Raw genomic sequence first — 24,309 nt, 5'->3', positions numbered from 1 at the left:
AACAAACCACGTGAGAACGTTCTCTCCGCTCATTGGTCAGACCTGTCGGGGGCGGGAGCAAGGAAGTAAATACAGGAAGACGTGTGCCCGTTCCTGTGATCTGAACTAGTGCATATATAATTTCTGCGCAGTTTAACGCGACGCGACGGCAGAGATTGTATTTGTTCACAGATGCAGTAATTATCTGGACAGCATACCAGGTTAAACTACACCTAAAGAATGTGTTTAGCTCAAACTGGCGAAGTACATCTGATAGTTGGGTGGGATCGAGGTCAGATGACCCTACAAACGAACCGCTCCGGAGTTCACTGCTCTCATCCGTCTCAGTGCGGTAGTTTTGGTGGAAAGGTGAAAACGGAGTCTGATTAACCACAAAAGGCAGGTGTGAAAACACCATAAGTGCACAGTATGGGGTATGCAATAAATTGTACGTTTTGAGGATTTGTGTACATAGTAGATCAACTCATCCAAAAAATGAGGAAAGTTCAGTTTCACATGAGACAGGTCCTGCAAAAATGCTGTACCACACACCACACTCTCTCTGAACTCACCTGCAGTGCCTTATAAACACTTACATAAACGAGGTCAAATTTATTTATACTACCATTTCATTTGAACAAGAGAAAAAGTATCATTTGTTAGAGAAAACATAACATGAAATAGCATTTAAACATTCAACAGCAATAGAATTCCCTGAATATCTTGCAAAATTAACTGCACATCAAGAAACTGCAGTAATGATTGTGGCCGTCAGAAGGCTTCAGCAGCCTTAGCAGAAGCTGAGAAGTATATACACTGGCTGGGAGGAAAGTGCTCAATTTGATCTCAACACAACTTTGAGCACCTTTTACTTGCATCAGAGTGTCCATGCTTATACAGTATATCTCTGAGAGTCATCTTAATTCATGTGCACAGTATATATGTTTGCATAAGGTCTTTTAGGTAATACTGTTAGTTTGATACAAAGGAATGTATCTAAGCCACCCTGAGTGTCTATTAAGGGTCTTGGAATAGATTCAAAAATCACATTGAGAACCACAGTCTGTTTTCATACATCCATGAGTATAAATGTATAAATCAAGGTAACAGGTACAACAAGTAAATCTCATAAAAAAAGATTTTCTGTTCTCTCCCTGAATGTCCTCAAAAGGTTCTATAAAGAACTACCTCAAGCATCATTCAGTCATTAAATGGATTATTTGAGGTGTCATGGTTCTACCTGTACTACAAAAGCTTTACAATACCCCCTCCCCCTCCTTTCCCTTTTTGTAAGATTGTACACACAGTAGAAGGCACTTCAAGAAGCTTCCATAAACAAACATCAAGGTTTCAAAAAAATAGCTACATATCCTGAATACAGGGCAAAAAATGTTTCTCATAGTCTGAAGGAGACACCTGCTCCTCCCATTCCTCATCTTCATATTCCCTGCTGACCTCTTCCTCACTGCTGTCAATCATCTGTCTGTAGTTGTTCGTCTTATGGAGATTCAAAGAATCAATCCTCTCTAATCTTTCGGGCTCTTGTAGCTCTTTATCTCCGTCTTCTTCACTCTGCGGCTCAACTTCTGGTGAATCTACTATGAGTTCATGAACTTCCTCTGGGTCAGGAAGGCTGTCAGAACCTGAGACTACCTCCACTTGAGAGATCGTCAGGGTGTTCTCTGAGGGGTTTTGAGGCACAAGCCATGATTGTCGGAACTGTAACACAGACGCACACAGATCATATTAGTTAGAACCCATCCTCAGTGTCTGTGAATAGGTTTTTTTTTTTTAAATACACAAACAGCTTATTAAAGAAAATGTCAGCAAATTAAATAAACATGCTTTAAATCAACATCACTTATTCCAGATGCAGCAGATTAGTCAAGTCATCTTTCACATTTGAAGTTAGACTGTTTAAGCACGTTTAAAGACTAGACTTAAATATGTCACCAATCTCATCTCTGTAAATACACGTCCAAAATATCCAAGAATTAGTCAATATATGCTAAAAGAAACCTCTCTGCATAGATGAATGATGGGCCAAATTTTTAAAGCAAATAAATCCAGCGTGTGTTAGCATTGCCTCTCCTAATGTCAGATACCAAAATGTGTCTTGGATGATTGATTACACATTATATATTTAAATGATGATTAGGACTGTATTACTCAAAATATCAGGCACAAAATGTTGATCACAGAAATACATTTTGAACTTTTTCTTAAATACATGAAGGTTGCTAAATGTGAGATCCTTGGTTTAGTTTAGAACTGCACAAATATAGGAACTGTGGGCCAATGCAGGTCTGACATTTTTCATATGTTTTTCATCTGTCGATTCTGATGGCAGTGCGGGAACATTTATAAAATGTAGAAATTGGGGTAAAAATGGGAACATTTACACATTTCAGATAGACTTAAATACAAATAGGTTCACAACTAGAATAAAATGCATTTTTTAGAACAGTGGTCCAGCGTCGCATACATGTTCTGCTCTATTGGAGTAAGATAGATGAATAAATTATCAAATATTGGTTGGAATTGTTTGCTTTGATGGCCACACATTTAAACTATATATAAAAAAGTTAGTGGGTCAAAAACAAAAATGTTTTGGTTCTGAGAAGTTACATTTATTATTTAAGGGGTTAATAAGCTCATCACCATTTTAGAGGTGTCTGGAAAGATACTTCTAAAATTCTTCTAAAAATGATGTAGAAGCCATACCACATCAAGGACGAAGTTACAGCAAAAATGAATATATAGAAAGTCAAAAGTAGTGATCAAGTACAAACACTTCTGTAAGTCACTTATGTGAGTGACTCTGTAAGTCATGGCATTATTATTAATCTAGGACAATTAGGAAAAGGAATCTACAAAAAAAAGTACATTCTAATGTATATTGTAATTTTTTGTTGTTCCCAAAATACCACATCCATTACTGATGTCCCTGCCATAATTCTTCTGTACTTCTTAACTACACAGTGGGGTGCTTTCCCTGTTCTAACACGATATGTCATGATTGAACTCATCACACTGTTTAGGGAGCAGGAGGCAGCAGTCTGCAGTCATGTCTGCAGCTTGGAGTCTTCTGAGGGACATGCAGATGACTACAATGTACTAAAGGACATAGATTATAGATCATAGATTACTCTCCCCCCACCCACTCTGACCTGATTGTTCATCGGCTGAAACAATTTGCTGTTGATGGGGTCTGGAACTTTGAAGAACTTCAAGAACTTCCCCTGGGGTCGTGAACAGCACCTAGACAGTTGGAAATATTAGAAAGTTGTATTACTTTTATTATTTTATTATTAGAGTATAATAAGATTAAATATAATAAGAATACACCAGATAACAAATAATACACCAACAGCACCCATACTTACCAAACTAACACACCAGCCAATATTACAATGACTAAACAGGGCAGTAATATGACAACTATAATTATGGCACTGTAATCTGAAAAACAAAACACAGATAAATAAGATGGGCTTCCCGGACAAAACGTCAGCCACAGAAGTGCTTCATAATAACCAGTAATGGAAAGTAATGTAGTTTTGTGCCATGTAGGATTACTATGGCTAGGTATAGAAACTGAAAGCTATGAAGAAAGAAGACATACTAGGGGTGGTTGTGGTGAATCTGGTAGTTGTCCTTTCTCCCTCTCCGGCCACAGTCACCCCACAGATCCACACTTCATAATGTGTCCCAGGATTCAGTTCTTGCACATGGACGCTGTTCTCATCTCTGTTTACATCGCACACTGTTCAAAAGACAGAGGTGTCAAGTAACAAATTACTTAAGTAGAAATTTTGGTCTATACTGGAGTAATTATGTTTCAGCCAACTTTTTAATTCCACTTACATTTTCACGTACTTATCTGCACTTTCTACTCCTTATATTTATTCTATTTATTCTATTTTATTTCAGTTTGTTTTCATTCCAGCTTGTCAGTGAAATGCAGATGTATGTAGCCTAGTATGAAGAGACTCAAGAGAACTCGAGTGAAAAGTCTCAACTAAGCACCACATTTAAGATCCAATAAAGGTTATTGATAACATGCCTCTGGAGTTTGACTTTTTACACCATTACAATACTTACAGGCAACTACTCATCATATTTTCCCTCCATGAAACACACTAATGCTAAGTAGTGCACACAGATGCTCCTTTAATATATTTGATATTACTAAAATGCATTCATTTTCAATGGGCAGATATGCAGCTAAAACAGGCAGCCTAGTACACCCCAATTTTTTTCAATATTAACATTTAATATAACATTATAAACATTTTGTGGCATTTTGTTAAAACAAGGAAGGAAAAACATTGAAGAGGAAGGTTTGTTTAAGACAAGCTTTTTTAAGCTGATAAATTACACCCGTCCCAAACCTGGCTAGGGCGCCCACAAATAGTGAGGATTTTCCCCCACTATTTCGTAGCAGTGGGCAGCAACTTTCCAAATGTTGAGGCTCCCATTGGTTGTCGTGGAAGAAGAAAATACTCCAATTGGTTGCTTTCTACCCTGCTCGCGTCTCATTAAGCCCTGTCTTGAAAGTGCTGAGTGGGAGGGGGACCAGCAGATATTGAGGGTGTATGTACTCAAAGTAGGGTGGGCAATACAATTTTCTATTGTATTGTGATACATTATGTTACGTTATGGTGATAATATGCTTTTCTTAGCATTTTGAGGATATTGGCAGTGCTTAAAGAACACTGGTTATATTATCATTTCATTATTAACAGTGTAATCACTCAGGTTTAATTAGATAAAGTGCAGCAGATTCAAATAAAAAGGAAAGTCCCCAGTGTAGAGGTTTTTAAGAATCTGTTGTGACTGATTTAAATAGTCTTAAATCTTTCATATTTAAAGGTCTTTAAGTATTGTGAATATTTTTACCACATCGCCCAGCCCTAATTCAGAAACTGCTACCACTTTGATTATCTCTGAAATGACCTCCCTATTTGTACGTCGATCATCCCTACAATACTGACCAGATTGCACTGTCCCCACAGAGCCATGGCAATTACACTGGCACTCCTCAAGGCTAGGCCAATCAGTAGCAGTAGCAGCGTTCCCTTACACTGACTCAAACTATCCACTTTAGAGGCTCATTACTATGAGCTACAATATTTTCAGTCTTTTCCTTCATGTCAGGCTGCATGACGTATGAAATTCTCCAGTGGGGTCATTGCCGAGAACATGTTGCAGTTTCACAAATTCCACAATCTGGTTCCCTGGTGACAACATTACCTCCCACTATGTCCTTGCACAGGAACATTTTAAGACATTTGGTTAGGTAGAGCACAGCCTCACAAGCCAGACTCATCAAAATCATCAAAAGCCTGGTGCAAAGACCTGAAACTGCTACCACTTTCATTATCTCCCTTGCTGGCCATTTTTAAAATGCATGATTAACTATGCAGATAACTACTGAATATTTGGATGGATATCTCCTAGGAGATTCACCGTCCCTTCCACAGATGTGTCATCACTGTTCAGCCTGAAGGGTTTTGCTCGATTTATTTTTGGTTCCCCAGGCAAGGAACCATTTTATTATGCAGGACATGGTGTGCCAGTCAGTGTCAGTCAATGTGTTGGTGTGTGAACACACTTCCGCTGGTTCAGGAATGCCTGTACACAAGAGACCTGCTGCTCTGTATCATTGTTTGTCATTTTTTTTGTGTTTTCTCTTGTCTACTAGATCTGTGTTGTGTTATGGAGGGGTTTGAACAGCTGCAGCTTGCGAGACTTTACATTGTGTTGGAGGAGAGTATGAACAGTTGAGAGGGTTTACATGACTGTGGGCTGTTAAGTAGCTTGAACATACTGTGGCCCAAGTAATTTTTTTGTGCTGAGAAGCAGTTGGAACTGGCCTTAGGCAGAGAGTTGTCTCCCCACCAGCTCTGAACTACATGTCTTGTTTGATTGATCCTTGCTCAGTAAGTGAAAAAGGACTTCAGATTTGAGAAAGTCACAAAATGAATAAACCTTTTTGTTACTCTTATAATTCTATAGCGTTCTCAGCAACCAATTTACAAAGATGATTCATTTTTGTATGCTAACAGAGTGCCTATTTTTGTATGACCGTTACCCTCCCAGGCTCTGCATACCAACTCAAACATTTTTAGTCATTTGTACGTCGATCATCCCTAGAATACTGACCAGATTGCACTGTCCCACAGAGCCAAGGCAATTACACTGGCACTCCTCAAGGCTGGGCCAATCAGTAGGAGTAGCAAAGTTCCCTAACACTGACTAACTATCCACTTTAGAGGCTCATTACTATGAGCTACAACATTTTCAGTCTTTTCCTTCATGTCAGGCTGCATGACATATGAAATTCTCCAGTGGGGTCATTGCCGAGAACATGTTGCAGTTTCACAAATTCCAGAATCTGGTTCCCTGGTGACAACATTACCTCCCACAACAGGAACGTTTTTAAGACATTTGGTTAGGTAGAGCACAGCCCCACAAGCCAGACTCATCAAAATCATTAAACGCCTGGTGCAAAGACCTGTTTACTTTGACAAGAAGAGGCCATTTCACTGACATGCAAAATCAACCACAGAATGTAGCAAAAGTAGCGACACTTCAGGAAAGAATTTCTGGAATATTGGATATATTTTGCTCTGAAAGGATCATTTTTCATCATAATGTCCAGTGCAGGCTGGGGTTTAATATTCCTGACTAGAATTTAAATGGAAAAGCAAAACTTTGTTTCCTGTCGAAGTGAAAATCAAATGTGGGTAGGCAATCAGTATCAGGATTGGCTCAGTACACATTTTAGTTTGTCTACATGATCTACTCATACAGGAACAAATATGGTTGAAACACCAGGTTAAATGCTGTAGGCAGGATGGTCTGTAATGAAACTGACATTACTAGTTCTCCTAAACGTTCCCTATCATTTGACAGTGTGTATGTTTTAGGTACAATACCTGTGCGATTATCGATGCCCACTACGTAATGCAGAATATCTCCTCTGCTCTTTTCAAGGGGAATGGGTTTCCATGTCAATTTTACACTAGATGGAGAGATTTCTGTAACATGCACATCTGTGACTTTTGAAGGCACTGAGAAGAGAGAGAAGAGGAGACACAGGTGAAATATAAACACCACTACACACCAGATTTGCCAACAAATGCAGAGTTCAAACTTTGCCCTGGACCACTGCAATAATTCCTAATCATTCCCAACTCCACTGTTGACTGTTGCTGCCAAATACACAGTTAAGTAACTAAGCAAATGTGATATGTGGTTATGCATTTTGTGGTCAAGTGTCTGGACATTCATGCAGTGAAATGCATGTGGTAAGACTCATGTGGAGGCAACTTCTCTACAGCAGAATTACACATTAAATGTACTATACTGGAATCTAAGGCTGAAACCTATATTAAAAACTCTGTAGTTATACAAAAAAAGCTGGCAATATATTATTTCAGTCCAATATAGTTAGTATACAGGCTGCAAAGCATCATAGTAATAATGGCAAGTATCAACATACCTCCTTGAACAGTGTACACAACAGCAGACTGGACTAAATGGCTCTTGTTGTTGATGACGGCATACAGAGACACGTTGTAGGGTGTGTAGTTACAAAATTGACCTGCAGATGGAGGCAAATGATAGAAGTTTGGCATCAAATGTCATAAGAGTCCGAGTGGGCCATGCTGACGGAAGTAAGCAAGCTTATCTGAAACTCTGTGAAGGGGCAGTGAACATTATGAAAATCAGTTGGGCTATTTATAAGCATTTATTTCTTTACTATTGTGTATTATTACATTATTAATGCAATCTGGTAATTTCCCAGCCATGTAATTTTATTTTGAGGAGTTCACAAAATATAGCTAAGGCTAAATTATAAAAAAAAAAAAAAAAAAAAAAAGATTACTGGACTGAATAACCCTATTGCACAGGCTTTTAGCAATCCTGGTTGGTCTAGTGGGTAACAGCACCGCCCTTTCTGTGGCAGACTGTTGTATTTCCTGACTATGCAACCACACCACTACATCCATAAAAGTCACTAAGAAAGACTAGTGTCTATAAGTAAATTTTTTTTATTCTAAGAACCCGTGAGAAAACTTGAAATATTTTATCGTCAAATAAACTGACAATAATCAATACTTATTCATTGAGAATGTTAAATGAGAATTTGATTGCCAGAGTGATCATGACAGCCCTAGAGTACTTTCTTAGGGAGAAAGTGAAAAACAACCATTCAGCTAGGCTAAAGTGTTTCCTAAAAAAATATACTTTTGTGCATTTCCTTCAAACACACATCTAAGTTTTGGCTATGTGCCACCTTAAAAGTTTTGTATAGCTAATTACCAACCCCTTCCTGATATTAATCAAGATAAACAGGGCAGGGAATCCACAAAACCGTATGGTGTAAACGGGGTGGTGCTGTGATCCACAGTTTCACTTCTGAATGGAGTGGAGTGAAATGTGATTTGTGGTAAACTGTGAAGTCTAACTAAAATAGCACGTACCCTATCTTAAGAGCTTGTTTCCTTCCAAAGAATTACTGATGGTTACAGGAGACATGACGATTTGGAAGTAACGAACCAACACATTCAAGCAAGCACGCACACACACACACACACACACCCCTACCTTTGAGTTTGACAGAGTTCTTGGTTTTGTTCACTTTGATCCAGTTTAGGCACAGTTGATGAGGTAGTCCTATGCGCTTATGTTGCACCACATATTCCTGTATGTTCTCAATGAACTGTTGGGGTGCTAACCACGATACATCCAGCGACTGGCTCTCCAATTTCACCTCCATAGATACCTCAGGTATCGGCAGACCTAGTAAAACAGACACCAGAGACCATTAGTCTAGTTTCTTTACGGCTCCATGGTAAACCTAACTTAATTAAGTGATGTCCATGTCCTTATCTCACTGTTAATCACTGCTTCAGAACATGCTGAGTGAGGCCATGTTTGAATTTGGTAATTACTTGTTGATTTATGTAATCGGAAGAGATTTGTAAAATCAGAGATGGCAATTAAGCTGCAGTGGTTCAGATGGCGATGTGTTAATTTCATGCCATAACATTACACTTTAGGTCAGTACCAAAGTCAAACCTTTGGAATCATGGTAATCTTACTCTGCACAAACTCAAATTCTGCTAGATTCCATTACTCATTTAAATTGTCTTGCCGTTGCAAGTTGGAACAGCCCTATGTACAAATGCCTAGTGACTAACAGTCACCACAAAAAGGAAGTGAACCCTTTTGGAATTACCTGGATTTCTGCATCGATTACAAGTGAAAATGCAGTCTGATTGTTATCTAAGCAGCTTATCTTACAGACAAACACATTCCACAGTGCAGGCTAGAAAAAGTAAGTGAACCTCTGTACTGATGACTTCTCCAGGGTTTCATATGCGCTTTGCCCATTAAATGAGGACACACAATGCCTGGTTACTGACAAAACTGTTATTCTTAGCCAAGATCGCTTAGTGTGAACCACGCCTCAGTACGAACAACTTTCATAAGACATGGTTTAGAAAGGCATGGAATTGGAAAAGGCCATAATACATTGCCTATGTACAGAGATACACAGGTTATTAAATTCAGGGGTCCGCTTACTTTTTCGAGCGATGTTTACTCAATGTGCTCAATAAATGACATGACATGACAACTACAGTACAACTGTATGCTGTGTGTTACTAGTGTGGTCAGATTGTGTTTGTCAGATTGTGACTTAGTTAACCATGAGGATATATATGATGAGAATTCAATGCAGAAATCCAAGTAATTCCAAAAGGTTCACTTACTTTTTTAAGACATGTACATGTGTGGCAGAGAGAGAAAATAAGGAAATAAGATGTTAACTGTCCAGAGACCAAAAAGTTTCATGAAATGGGAAATGCTGACGACAGGACCAGGATAAAAGTTACAGGAAATGCTGGGTGCAAAAAACTTTTACAATTAGGGAAGTTAAAAAATTTCAGATTTGGGTAAAGACATGGCTCATAGTGATAAATTGTGCTATACACTGGCCTGTTAACAACTATGTCAGGTTAATGCTAAATAAATGCATATTATTCCACGTTCATCACATGTATCAGAATTCAGATGCATGTTGCCTGTGGTCAGTTCATAACAATACTTTAAAAAGCAAAAGCCAAATACAATTTTCATTTTATGCTATCTTATAGACAGATGGATACATTATTGACAATAACACTTTTGAAAATCTCTGACATAATTTCACCATTTCAACTTTTTTCTAAAAATATCAACAAACCAATAGAATGTGGTGATCACAACCCTGCTGGGATAAAAACATGGTTGAAAAATGTGTTTATAATTATAATTAATAATGTGTTTATTATTAGCAAATTGAACATTCTCTAGTGGCATATTCCCTGGTGTGCATGCGAGCGTGTTACCTGTGCAAGTATGTGCACAAAAATTAACTGCCACATTACATTGGTCTTGTTTGGTTAATTTTGTTTTTTGTATGGTTTGTTTGAAGCAAGTGATTTTTTGCATGGTTTTGAATTTTTTTTTTTTATTTCTTGCACAAGTGCTATTTCCTTCCAAGAAGGCTGCTAGAGTGACTCTGCGCTACAACTTGGATATTTCCCAGGCCCGCCACTGGAGTGACTCTGCAATGCTGCTTGGATATATCCATGGGCCACTTCTGGAGTGACTCTACCTTTTGAATATTTACATTGTGGCTTGAATGTATCCATGGCCCACTGCTGAAGTGACTCTGCATGGTGGCTTGGATGTTTCCATGATCTACTTCTGAAGTGACTCTACATTGTGGCTTGGAGCCACAGGAGTTACTTAACTTCGTGGCTCTGTTCTTATCAGACTACGCGGGACTTTGTGTCTTGGTCTTGGTTTGTTGCTAATGTAAGGCATTCCTGAGTTTTAGTAAGATGTTGATGAAATTAAAACTTGCTATTATTAATATTACTATATTTAAAAATATCCCCAATAGCTTAGCGCATTGTTTGCATAGCCAATATAACAATATAATTCAATACAGCAAAACAAATGCAAGCTAAATCTTCAGTAATTTACCTGTTCTGGGTAACACTACGTGTGCTGGACTCGACTCCCCCTGCGGTGAATTAGCGGTCACACAAATATCCTCCACTTGCTGGATAGGAAACTGGAGCTGGCTATACTGGAAACAGCACTGGTCCTGCTCTTGGAGACAGGTGAGATGGCTCTGGCGAGGATGTGGAACAGCGTTTGCACCTAAATCAGCTGTCACCCCACATTGTGTACACTCTGCAGCTGTGTACCCTGCTCTGTCCAACTCTGAGCCATTATTTAGTTTCACTCGTAACTGGTAGCTGTTGATCTTGCTTCTTGCTTGGGTCTTTGGCATCTCCTTGACCATGATAGAAAAAAAAGACAGACCAATGATCAAAATCACAATACAACATCTCATATCAAAAATAATTTCATTTTCCATTTCTATTAGTTTTTGTCCTTTCCCCATGATACTGCGATATGCAAAGAACAGATGCCAGATTCAGATTAGCTCAAAAAGTGAAAATGGCAGCAAATTTGTTGGTATGTTGGTATGGGCCATGTCACAAAAGTACTAACGATACCCACAATATACACTGCGACCCCATGAAGAAAAAAAAAAAAAGTACTGTCCTATTGGTCCACCCTTAAAAAAAAACCAGCCAGATGCTGATCATCTCCTGTCACATGATCAGAGACAGACGAGGAGCTACACAGTGGAATCGGCCACTATATGTACTAGAAACCCATCCAATAAGTTTGTCCAGGGTGTCCAGTGAACACTGCTTTTCCAATTTATGTGTGGAAGCATACCTTCCATAGGACGTTGCATCTGGGCTCATCTGAATCAGGCTCACAGTCACTCCAAACATCAAGTATTCCTACTGGAGCTGAGGAGGTACAAGAGGAGGTACAAGAGGAACAGAAAATGATCTCTGTGATTTCTACACTGTAGCGCTGAACTAAAAATAGATAGTTTAGTTAGGAAGTACTTGGAAACATAAACAGGAAGAGCTATAAGCCGATGTACAATAAAGCCACTTGGGCTGTCTTGGTATGTAGTGTAAGGACAACTGACTACACCTAAATACAGACTGAGGGAAATCCAGCCCAGATGTTGGATCTTTATTATAACCACATACATCATAAAAAAAGTGAAAGCACTTATCTAAAAATGAGATCAGATGAAAATTTAAAGAATGAAAAACAACATATTGCTCATAGTTTTTGTGCATTAAATTACCTGTGGCAGGAGTCTCAACAGTGTACGAGGTCCAGTTACTCATAGTAATCCCTTCTTTGTAAGTGCCAAACCCACATCGAACAAGGAATGTATACTTGGTGAACGGCTCAGAGTCATAGAGCACAAAGACCCCCTCATATGTACCTTCAGCCTACATCCCCACCACACAAACACACACATATACACACACACACACACACACACACACACAGATAAACATCAGCAACAATTATCATCTGAAATATCTTTAAGTTTAAAAGAAATTACAGGCCATGCTGTCTTCACATTATTGGGAGTACAAGTTTAACCTGTGCAAAAAGAAAAAAAAAAATAACACCAGGGCAACATTCAAGAATACATTGTTCCAGAAGTCCTGGCCTTTGTCTAGGTGTTTCCTGGCAAACTTCTGAACTCTCTTTCTGAGGGTAGATGCATGTAGAGCTACCTGTTCATTTCTTCATGAATCTTGCAGCCTGCTCTTGGACTTGTTAGGACGGGCTGACCTGGCCATGTTGGCAGTTGTGTCACTTGTAAATGTATTTTGCGGACAGTGGAAGAACGGATTTCTAATGGTTCTGAGATCTGGTCAAGTCCCTTCCCAGACTTCCCCCATTATGCATATACAAATCTCTTTGGATTTAGTCATGCAGATAATACTACTCGCTTCAACTATTAAGAGCAAACCAAACACACGCTGCAATCCATTCCACAGGGTCCCTAAGCAGTGCCTTCACATTCCCTACACACTAACCATGTGACATCGGCTAAGGCAACTTCAGTTGGTTAAATCCTTTCATTTGGAATGCCCTGCAACATGATCACTAAAACATAGCGTTGCGCACACAGCACTTTTTGACTGCCCCTTTGCTTCTAAAGTAAGTAGCAAACTAATAAATGGCAGCCAAGTATCATTTTATTCATGTAATGCAGGAATAACTGAGTTTATGGACATACAATAGGTTTGTGTTGTACTGTTCTTGAGGAGCACTAGCGGTTTTAACCCTGACTGACCTTGCCTGATGGGTAAACCGTCAACTTCCTGTGTAGTGATGAAACATTACTCACTGCTCCCTCCTACGAAGTTTGAAGTTTCCTGTGGTTTGGAATCTCACTTTAAATGTCTGAACTTCGAGCATTTAAGTAGTAAGAAATGTGGGAGTGTCTTTACTTACCTCACAGAAACATTACAATTCTGTTTTACAAACAATTTTACAAAGTAATTTCTTCAGTTTAAATTGATTAGTTATGTTACCTCCATCTTTCAATACTGTTCAAATAAGGAGCAATCATCCATATGTTTAAATACACTAAGGCATTGGGAAACTTACACATTACACCTACAGGAGCATTAATATGCAGTTGGTACCACTTTGCAACTCTAACAGCAGGTTTGGAGCTCCGCATTAATTGAGTTAACAGAGAGTTGGAGACTTTCAAGCACTCTGTAACTTTACATGGTCTGTCAGTTCATGGCTGAGTTGCTGTGGTTCCTAAGTGCTTCCACCTTTCAATACCACCGCTCACAGCTGGTGGTGGAATTTCTAGGAGGGAAGACATTTTACTGACTGACTTGTTTCAAATCTTGGCGTCCTATTACAGTACAGTACACTGGAATTCAGTAAGCTTTGTAGCACAATCCATTATTTCACTCATGCTGGTAAAGGAAGACTGCATGGCTAGGTGCTTGATTTTATACAACTCTGGCAAAGAGACTGAATAAAACACCTGAATTCAAAGATTGAGATACTTTTGTTCAAGACAAGAAAGGAAAAACACAACTTAAACTAAATGTAAACATAAACCTTTACCACTGTTGTACTTCTGTGAAGTCTGCTCTTTGGCAGGCTTCCTGTTTTCCTTTCCCTGATAAAGTCACAACTGTAGCTGTGCTAGGATTGGTCCTTACAGTGAATGTGCAACAGCCTAAGCAACTGAAAAGATGTACTGAAACTCATCAACTGATCAGACTTTTGTGCACGCAACAATAAATAAATAAATACATAAATAAATAAATAAACTGCAGCTGTGATTTGAATGCATGTTTGATGATCAAATGAATATAAGCTGTGAGCTGCAGTTTCTACTTAGGTAAAATTAGATGTTGTCAAAATTTTGTAGCACTTGGCAAATCTCGTACCAGTTGCTGCCAATGAACACAATTTGTGGGTGTAGCAAGCACAGGCCAATATTTGAGAACCTCTTAGTGATTGTCCCCCTACAGTTGTGGAGTGCAGTTTGCTTTTACTCCATTGCAGTGAATACAAATCCCGCTTTGAGCTCCCCCCATGGACAGCTATGCAAGTGCATTTGACAAGCTGAGGAGTACAGAATCGGCATCTGAAGCGGAAAAAACATGTCTAAGGACACTGAGGAGTAACATTACGGGATGTTACACAAATACGATTCAAGGCTGTGCAGCATCACAGTTCTTGTGAGAGGTTTTGTGCAGCTCCACCACAGTTACATTGTGCAGTTAGCAGTGTGCTGAACCCAAAGTGGCAATGACAGAGACGCTGTTCTACCATTACAAGTCAGCGGAGCCATCGGCATGATTTTGAAGCTGTTATTTTGAGATAAAGTTGCTGCATCATGCTTCTTTATAAGGGGGGGGGGGCAACATTTCATAGAACACCCATCTCACCTCCGTCCAGTCCAGATCACACTCATTCTTGTACCGGACCTCACAATGGCAGTTTTCTAAGTTTGTGTCTTCTTTCTCCATGTCCCAAAAGATCTCCAAGGGGTCAAGTGTGTAATTGGTGATTAAGGGAGGGAGCGGTTCTCCTAAAGAAGACAAGGTTATAGAGGTTTTAGAGCAAAGGAAAGATGAACTAGTGCAACTACAGGAATCAGCTTCAGAGGGGTAGATGTGGAGTGTGCAAAACGTACTGATGCTGCCTGTGTGGAAGTGTGCAAAGTCCGAATGCACAGAGCCCAGTGGGCTTACAGCAGAAACCCACACTCTGATATTAAAAAAATCTCCAAAATCTGTACGTAGGATCCGGCCTCTGTCACTTTCCCATGGTCTTTTGCCATGGTACCTGTAGAACAATACACAAACATACACTGTTAAGTGCTATGAAAAGTTCAGCAACAGCTATTTTGCTCTGCTTAATTCAATAAATCGAATAGCTTGATCCAGTATGGCTCTTTAAAAATGTTCTTCATGAGTTCTTTTACTAAAGGACGTTTTATACTGACACAAGTTAAATAACCTTTTTGGTACTATATAGAACTAAATAATTTTTCTAAGACTACTGATATGACTTCCAAAACCCTCTAAAAGTCATCAGAGTTGTTTGAGATACTAACTACACCTACCAGTACACTGGTCAGTACTGGTACTGCAAACCAAAGCTTGCAAAGTACCTTTGTTCCAGTTAACTGCTTACATAGGTATTCAACTCCATCAGACTAATGCTTATCAGAACCATCATTTGCTGCGATAACTGAAAATGATAAATGAAAAGTTTCTTCCACACAGACTTGCTTCTTTGGTTGTTCAGGTTGGCTGGATGATGCTTGAGGACCACAAAAAAGCACCACAGATTATTGATCGGACTTAGAGCTGCACTTAAGACGTGGCCACTGTAAAACATTAATCTATTGTTCAACCACTCCTGTGCTGCTTTGGCTTGGGATGACTGTCCTATTGAAACATGAAGTTCTTCCAGCTTTTAGAGGGTGACCGTTGAGGAATGTTGAGGAACTCTCTCGCAAACTCCAGAGACACTCGGATTGTTCTTTTTTCAGTAATGCATCCTTCAATGACTCCCACACAAGCCAGCTGTGTATGCAGAGCTCCTCATTTCAGTTTCAGTCCTTGGGCTGGACTTTACTATAGTTCCTTCAAAGTGACTGATGGCCTGTTGTGCCGTTCCTCACAAGTTCCCTTTCCTGTTCCAACACCGAGTTTTGTAGGACGGCCTTGTCTAGGCCATGTCTTGTGCGATGTCTATAACTTTATCTTTACCTCATCTTCACAACGGTACTATCTTGTGGAGAGTGATGGAAATAACCCTAAGTCAAGAGAGTAGTCCAAAAGGTTCAGTGAAGAAATCACTGCCTTGCACAACAAGAAAAAGGATACAAAAAAGGAAATGTACTGAATGCGCCTAGAGATACAGTCAGAAGCATTGTTTGCAGGTTCAAAGTTAAAAGGAACACTGGCAACACAACCTGAACGTGGCAGAAAGAGGAAGCTATGTCCGGCTGCCACCACTTTCCCCACGAGGCAGGTGATCGATAACCCCAAAAGATATGCAGGAAGATTTGATGGGAGCAGACACTGTAAGTTTGCACAGTAAAGCAATCCTAGAAGCTGGAGGTCTCCATGCCTGTTCACCTGTTACTAACCCAAAAGCAATGCACCAATATCCTCAAAACCTTCTTCCTTGCATTGCTTCCTCTGGCACTGGAAATCTGGAGCGTGGAGAGCAAGATGTATTCACTCAAGTATCAGGCAATCCTAGGAAAAAAGGTCATGCCTTCAGTGAGGAAGCTGAAGCTTGGGCATCACTGGACCTAGCAACAGGACAATTATCCCAAACAGACCTCAAAGTCCACAGAGGCTTGGTTTCAGAAGAAGTCCTGGAAGATTCTGGATTGGCCATCACAGTCACCTGGCTTGAACCCTACAGAAAACCTTTGGTAAGACTTGAAGAAAGTGGAAGCCACACACAAACCTAAGAATAATAGTGAACTGGAGGCCATTGCCCACAAAGAATGGACTGAGTTCTCAGGACCGCTGCCAGAAACTTGCAGCAGGACATAACAGCAAATGGGTTCTGTACTAAGTACTAAAGACCCTTGTCATGAAGGGGTTGAATAATTTTGAGGCTGCAATGGTCATTAAAAGTGGCATTTTGAGCGCACTAGTTGTATTAGTTGTGTTGAGCTATTTAAACTGTTCTTGTTTGATTGGTTTATTGCAAACATCTGAAAATGTTTACATTTTGATTGAAAACTTGATTGCAACTGAAGGTACAGTAACAAAGTATATGTAGTGCATTACTGTTCACCTGTTTTTATAAACATTTCCCTGTGCCAAGCTTGCAGTGAATGTAAGTCTAAGTCTAACTTCTCCCAAAAGGTTTCCATAACCACTTTTTAAAAAATTGACCAGAAAACAGACTGATTTGTATAAAATGAGAGGCATTACGTGCTTCTAGGGACCTCGTCCCAATGTAGGGTGACGTTGTACAGACTTGAGGGATGATGCCCCCAGTAGCAGTGGATATCCTTCTTCTCAACGTTAAAATCTGGAATTAAGCAAGTGGGAGGTGGATCTGCAGAGACAGAAAGAGGATGAGTGCACTATCCACACAATAGGTGAAAATTCAAATACAATTAGCAAGAGACTGGAGGAAAAATATACAAAAGCTAGACTGTGTGTCACTGATCCTCAAACCCACCCTACAGAAAGATCAATACAGAGGCGTGTTCAAGGTTTCACACAAAGCTTGCACAACACTTTACGGGTTTATGCGTGCGAGACCACATGCACTCAGGAAGTCATGTAAGTAGGTGTGCAAAAGCAGGCCCACCACAGCATGCATTTACTCAAATGCCATTTTCCTTCCTTAGCCATGTGCTTCACATGCACGAGTACCACACTGCTGTGATGGCATTTTTAAACATTTGAGGTAAAAAACGGCATTCTTTTAGTGTGAACAATCAGTCACTTTAAAGGGTGTGAATATTGATGCAGCCACTTAATTTACATTAAGCCACTTAATTTTACTCTTTAATTTATTTTTATTTAATTGACATTGCTTTAATTCTAGTAAAAAAAAAAAAGCCAAATTATATTGATTCCATGTTTCCATTTATAAAAGCAAAAAAACCAAAAAAACATCCATGCATACTTTTTATAGGCCCTGTACCTCAGTAGGATAGCTAACATATTTAATGATCAACTTCCTTTGTCTACAATCCTACTGCCAGTAGGATCCTACTGCCTTTTGCTTTCAGTGTCAGTCTTAATCCTCCCCCTTACGCTTTTATCTCACTTCATTTGTGATCATTTTCCCCCGGTGTCTCCCCCGATTCCCCCCACACTTACTTTCCTTTTGGTCATCATACTTTGAACCTTAAGTTATTGTTTGACTTAAAGACAAAATTGACTACTTCAAACCATCCAGTCAACTTTCACAATTATGATTACAAGTGAGCTCTTTGGTTTTGCCATTTCTTTTCAGTGCTGTTGATTTATGTTTACCTTCTGTGTTGAACCTCAAATAGCTTATTAACATAGCTTTTTCTAGTTGGGATTATATAAAGAGGTGAGATTCAAACAGTTAAAAGAAAAAAGGAAAAAAAAAAAAAAAAAAGGTTTTTATTTCAGTTTAGGCCAAACCAAAGTTCCAACAGTGATTTGATTTAATTTATGTTTCACTTTTAAGTTTTTGATTGTTGTTATTGTTTATAGGTTCCCTAAAATTATTTGTTATTTATCTGTTTTCTTAATTTTAATTTGAGTTTAGTTGTGGTTTACTGAGGATACCTCTGATATACTCAGAAAAGTATAGCGTTGCCTAATTCATTACAATAATGATGATTTTAGATTTCAGGCCTCAACTTTTACCTCAGCATAATCTGTGGTATCATTCCACAGATTCCACTGCGGCCGGGTTTGAATAGTACTACAACGCGAAGTGTTGAAAAAAAATGATAGTGTAGCCCAGTTTATCTTAAACATCTAAATAAGGTCCATCTTTGCAGTTTTTCATAATAAATCACCTTTTCTGTTTATTTTTAAGCAAATACTAAGTATTGTTTGATTTTGGAATATACAGTCAAGCCGGAAAGTCTGCACATCCCTTTCACCTTCTCTACGTTTTATTACATTACAGACTTAATCTACACTAGGTAATTTTTTTGGCATCAAACATCTACACACAATCAGTAATAATTATGAAGTAAAAACAGTTATGCATAGGTTATGTAGGGGTTAGATATCTGTACACACCCTTAGCCTTGGTTATATACTTGGTTTATGCCCCTTTGGCAGCAATTACAGCTTCAAGACATCTTGGGAAAGAAGCTACGAGCTTGGCACACTGGTTTCTGGTCATTTTTTAACATTCCTTCTGGCATATCCTTGCAAACTCCCTCAGGTTTGATGGGGGAGCATTGGTACACAGCCCTTTCAGCTCCTTCCACAGATGTATAATTGGATTCAGGGTCTGGACTCTGGCTGGTCCACTCAAGGATATTCACACACTTTCTCTGAAGCCACTTCTTTGTTCTCTTGGCTGTATGCTTCGGGTTATTGTCATGTTCGAAGATAAACCTTCGCCCCAGTCTGAGGTCCAGAGTGCTCTGGAGCAGGTTTTCTTCAAGGATCTCTGTGTACTTTGCTGCATCATCCTTTCCACTGTCAGGACTACTCGCCCCAGTCACGCTGCTAAAAAACATCCCCACATCACGATGCTGCCATTGTCATGCTTTACTGTTTCCTACAAACATTATGCTTGGTATTCAGGCCAAAACGTTCAATTTTGGTTTCATTAGACTCATGCTTTATGAATCCTCTAGGTGCCTTTTGGCAAAGTCCAAGTGGGAAGTCATGAGCCTTTCACTAAGGAGCGGCTTCCGTCTGGCCACTCTGCCATAAAAGGTATGTAATGTGGAGTGATGCTTGGATGCCTGGATCTTCTGAAAGATTTTCCCATCTCAAAAAGCATGCACTGGAGCTCTGCCAAGGTGACCCTGCTCACTTCCCTGGCCAAGGCCCATCTTCCCTGATCTATGCCTTGACACAATCCTGTTTCTGAGATCTGCAGATAATTCCTTTGACCTAATGGCTTGGGGTTTGCTCCGACATCCACTGTCACTGTCTTTAGGCAGGTGTTAGCAATCACCAATCATGTCTAATCAATTGAATTTATCACAGGTGGACTTCAATTAAGTTAAACATCTCAGCTCACTTGTGGGTGTCATATCAAAGGGTGTGCCCACTTGTGTACATCTGATATTTTGCATTTTGATTTTTAATACATTGACACCCAATTGAAATGTCCTGCTTTCAAAAAACCTGCTTTCACTTTGGCATTGTGGGCTATTTTCTGTAGCATTTTGTAACAAATCTGAGAACTCTTAAAACGTCACAAAACGTGGACAAAGGGAAAGTGCAGACTTTCCAGTTTCTATTAACACTGATGACAGTCTGAGTCCAGTGTGTGTTCGCAATGGAATGAAAGCCTAGAATTTCCTGTTCTAAACTAAAAAAAAAAAAATTACCTATTTTAATTTTTCCAACTACACCTTTAATATGACTGTTTTCCCCACTGGTTCATTCTCCAATCTGAACATTATTTCACAGTTAACACAACAACATTTCTGATTGGCCAAGTTTTTGTATAGCCCAAGTGGCCTTTTAATGCGGGTTAAGCTTTGGACTGGACTTTGGCAGCATATCCCTACATGTTAAACACATGTGTATTCTTAAAGTGGATTAGTCCAGAAACTCACACTCACACTAGACAACAAAACACAAGGTTATTTTATACTGGCAAACTTGTTTAACGCATCAGATATCCATCCAAGTATCCACCTTTTTCATACCGCCATACTGTCCAAAAACTGTATCGCTTTTATCAATTTACGGTATTACCGAGGGCTTCCATACCATCTCATCCTGCAAGTGATATAGCTGCACAATTTAAAAATCAACAATACATTTTAAACCAATAGTCCAACAAAAATTACAAATGAAAAAGTGTGATGAATCAAGACAGACAAGATGGTTAATATTAGCTTAGTTAGTATGATAACATTCTGTTAACCATTCTACAAATTCTAGTCTGGCTGACTGAAAGCTCACTTATAAACTTTTAGACGATAATGACTCGTATCTAGGGCTGGGCGATATGGTAAATTACTATATATCTCGATATTTAAAGACGCAATAAACAATATTTATCGCGATACATGTGATGATACATCTGCTCCTCTTTATCGACTGGTGTTGGGAGTAACAGAAATAAGACAAGGTTCTGACACTTAGATAAGTTAGCAGGATAAACACCACAGCACAGACCATGTCCCAACCGTGTTAACTGAGGCTCTAATCACACATGTTTAGAAGACTTATAGTTGAGACTGCAAAATCAAGTGATCTGCCTTTAGGGGTGTATACAACTGTCTTGAGACACATTTAATAGACTGGTTCATCCAGGTTTGTTTTAATCAGACTCAGCACACCACTAAACTCGCAACTACAGTGTACTCGGAGCATCTGTTTTCGGAGCATGACATCACCTAACAGTCAGCCCCCACCTGTGGCCATCTTAAATGCACATGAATGAATGGGCTATTTTGACCAGGCATTAGAGAGACACAGAACAGAAATTTGACCCGTGACAGGCAGTGAACTTCTTATCAACGTTTTTTTTTTCTGCCTGTTTGTTTTCAGAACATGGAAACTAGGTCTTAGTCAATCTTTTACTGAACATATGGCCAAATGCACATTAGTCTCCTGCCCACAGTTTACACCATTTGGAGTATGGCTTACTAAACAGCCCACCATGTTTTGTTTACAACATATATAATACATTATCAGCCATGTTAAGGTAACTTTTTGATGTCAGAGCAATATTAATGTTATGCAGTAATGAAAATGAGGATTTACAGTATGGGCCCACGCTCAGGCCCTTGCAGTTTAATGGCTTAATGGAAACCACAAATTATTGTTAGTACAGCATTTTAGTAACATGGTGCTTGCTGTCAACTGACGCCCCCAGATATTTGTTTACTACTGGTGACAAATAAAAAAAAAATAAAAAAAAAAAAGTACTCACATCCTTCTTTCACTGTACAGTTCTCAGGTCCCTGGCCAGGGCACGAAAGAACGCAGTTTACATCCTGCATGGCTTGTGGTGACAAAGCGGCGGTGAAATTTACAGTGTTGCGGGAGCACTGATGGAGCACAGCCTGAGTTTTGTTCTTAGACGTGATGAGATGAAGTTGACAGCGGCCACACTTCTGCAGGAAACTCGGTGGACTTGCATGGCACTCAATAGACACATTCTCGCCATCGTATGTGACCCTGTTCCACCAGCACCTTACATTCTGTTTGAGAGAGGCTGAAAGATCAAAAGAAATACAAACAGAAAGAATTTGTGAAGCATGAGAAAGGCGAGCGCAGAAGGTCAGTGTAGAAATGTACAATAGGTTATGTGATGACATTAATATTATTAATATATAGATATATTAATATAACTATTATAATGAAGTTCAAGCATCCAGTTACAGATGAATGTGTAAGGTGACTTTTAGCATATCTCAACTAAAATCATCAAAAATCGAACTGTACTGAACAAAATAAGTGCTTGGTATGGATACATATGCATGGTGTGGACAGGGGCGCTGGCAGGGATTTGGACCCCATGAAAATATATCACACTGGGGCCCCTAAAATACTCAATTAATAAGGACCGGTCACTGTCACAGACCCTTAGAATCATCTTAGAATCAATCCCCTGCCCCCTGCCCCAGCATATGACTACTGTTACTTAATGTTATATAGTCAGAGACCACCCTTCATTTGTTCAATCTCCAGTCAAAAAGGGGCATAAAAACAAACGCAGACTGAAGACCCACCTCTTCAGAGAGTACTTGGACGAATAGTTCTATGGTCGCCTTATTGTATTGTGTTTAGCAATGTCTAAGCTTAGAGGTATCTTTTGAATTATTAGCCTATTCTAACTAGCTAAGGCTTTTCTTGGGTAAATAGCAAAGCACTTTGTAAGTCGCTCTGGATAAGAGCGTCTGCTAAATGCCGTAAATGTAAATGTAAGTTAATTTCATCATCAAAAATGACTACAGAGAAGGGTTAACAGAAAGACACACAGTTATCAACAACTATTTTTAACATTCATTGTTTTAGTGTTTTATCTGCCCCCTATTATTTCCCTTTATTATAGCTGTCCAATCGTCAGTACATTGAACTACGACCACCCTCAAGCTTCAGCAGTTTTGATCTGACGTTTTGCTTTTCGTCTCTTTCATACTCTCGGAAGAATGGACGGAAAAAACAGAAGATATCTTCAGATCTTAAACAAGAGTGGAGCTTGGTTGAGTCCTTTCTTCTAAAAGATGAAAGCTTTACATGCTGTTAATCTGATTGGGCAGTTTTGATGGCGTGGTTATGGGTCTTGCACAGTTGTTATGAGTCCCACTTCTCTAACCAGAGAGTAATTTACTTAACCTTAGAGTAAACTCAAAGACTATTGTTTGAATTTCCACTACAATATAGTGAGCAAGTGGATTATCTTATATAAGACCCCTAACCCCTAAAAGTGAATGGCTTGTATTTAAGGAATCTATAGTAGATCTCTTTAGTAATGTGGCCAAATTTGACTGTGATTCTTCCAAACATTTTTTTTTATTTAAAACAAGAATTTATTTATTTATTTATTTATTTATTGCTAAATTTACATTTTTGTATTTACCATCTATTTTTATAGTTTAGTATTATACAGTAAAAATGCGTATTTTCCCCAAAGTTTAAAATATAGTACAGCATTTACTTTGGAAATAGTATCGTTACTGTAATCGGCCTATCGGCAGTCGAACCAGTCCTAAACACAAGCTGCGTAAACACACGTTAGATATCCAGCTCCTGAACGTGATGCAACTTGGCAAAATTAAACGAGTCACGAGTTTGACTCACAGCAGTCCAGGCTAGTCACTAATTCACTTTTCCGACCATTTCAACACTTCTGCTTTAGAAATAGCACTGATAATATCGCTCACCGTAAGTACAAATCCAGACGAAGTTCAGTGTGAAGAGCAGGAGGACCAGGGCGCCATTCTGCCATGCCATCACTCACTGCATCACCCTTACACCCACCTACCCAGTCCCATATACTCAGTCTGGAGTTCAGACCAGATACCAGATACAGCATCAGCTCGCACTCAAAAGTCACCAGTGGTACAGCTTAGCCTAGCTTAGCTTAGTTTAGTTTATCTACAGACGAACTAACCACGCTGCTGTGAGCTGAAAAACACAGGCAGCTCCTGTGACTCCTAACTTTGCTACCGGCTTCAACTGCGCTCGCGGACGATGACGGAAA

General features: G+C 39.3%; 1 protein-coding gene across 1 annotated transcript; it reads right to left on the bottom strand.

Moving 5' to 3' along the window:
- Positions 1 to 570: 570 nt before the first annotated feature.
- il12rb2l (interleukin 12 receptor, beta 2a, like) lies at positions 571 to 24,298 on the bottom strand. The gene is made up of 15 exons (XM_072694421.1): positions 23,990 to 24,298; positions 22,033 to 22,317; positions 17,391 to 17,517; positions 15,119 to 15,270; positions 14,871 to 15,013; positions 12,230 to 12,380; positions 11,800 to 11,876; positions 11,029 to 11,344; positions 8,599 to 8,793; positions 7,490 to 7,591; positions 6,924 to 7,058; positions 3,605 to 3,745; positions 3,366 to 3,441; positions 3,150 to 3,240; positions 571 to 1,698 (listed from the first exon to the last, which is right to left on the bottom strand). The coding sequence occupies exons 1-15, from the start codon at positions 24,057 to 24,059 to the stop codon at positions 1,342 to 1,344; spliced, it is 2,418 nt and encodes an 805-aa protein (XP_072550522.1). The 5' UTR covers positions 24,060 to 24,298; the 3' UTR covers positions 571 to 1,341.
- Between the last annotated feature and the right edge of the window lie 11 nt (positions 24,299 to 24,309).

The sequence above is a fragment of the Salminus brasiliensis genome, chromosome 12, assembly GCF_030463535.1.
Source record: "Salminus brasiliensis chromosome 12, fSalBra1.hap2, whole genome shotgun sequence".
Lineage (NCBI taxonomy): Eukaryota > Metazoa > Chordata > Actinopteri > Characiformes > Bryconidae > Salminus > Salminus brasiliensis.
This window is presented reverse-complemented; position numbering and strand designations above follow the sequence as displayed.

What these genes read in the sequence shown, in the direction of transcription:
- il12rb2l (XM_072694421.1), bottom strand. Translation starts at nt 24,059, where the DNA reads ATGGCATGGCAGAATGGCGCCCTGGTCCTCCTGCTCTTCACACTGAAC. An exon ending in CTTCCACACAGGCAGCATCA is followed by an intron (nt 15,014 to 15,118) that starts GTACGTTTTGCA and finishes TGTCTTCTTTAG; the next exon opens with GAGAACCGCTCCCTCCCTTA. An exon ending in TGTTGAGACTCCTGCCACAG is followed by an intron (nt 11,877 to 12,229) that starts GTAATTTAATGC and finishes GTACCTCCTCAG; the next exon opens with CTCCAGTAGGAATACTTGAT.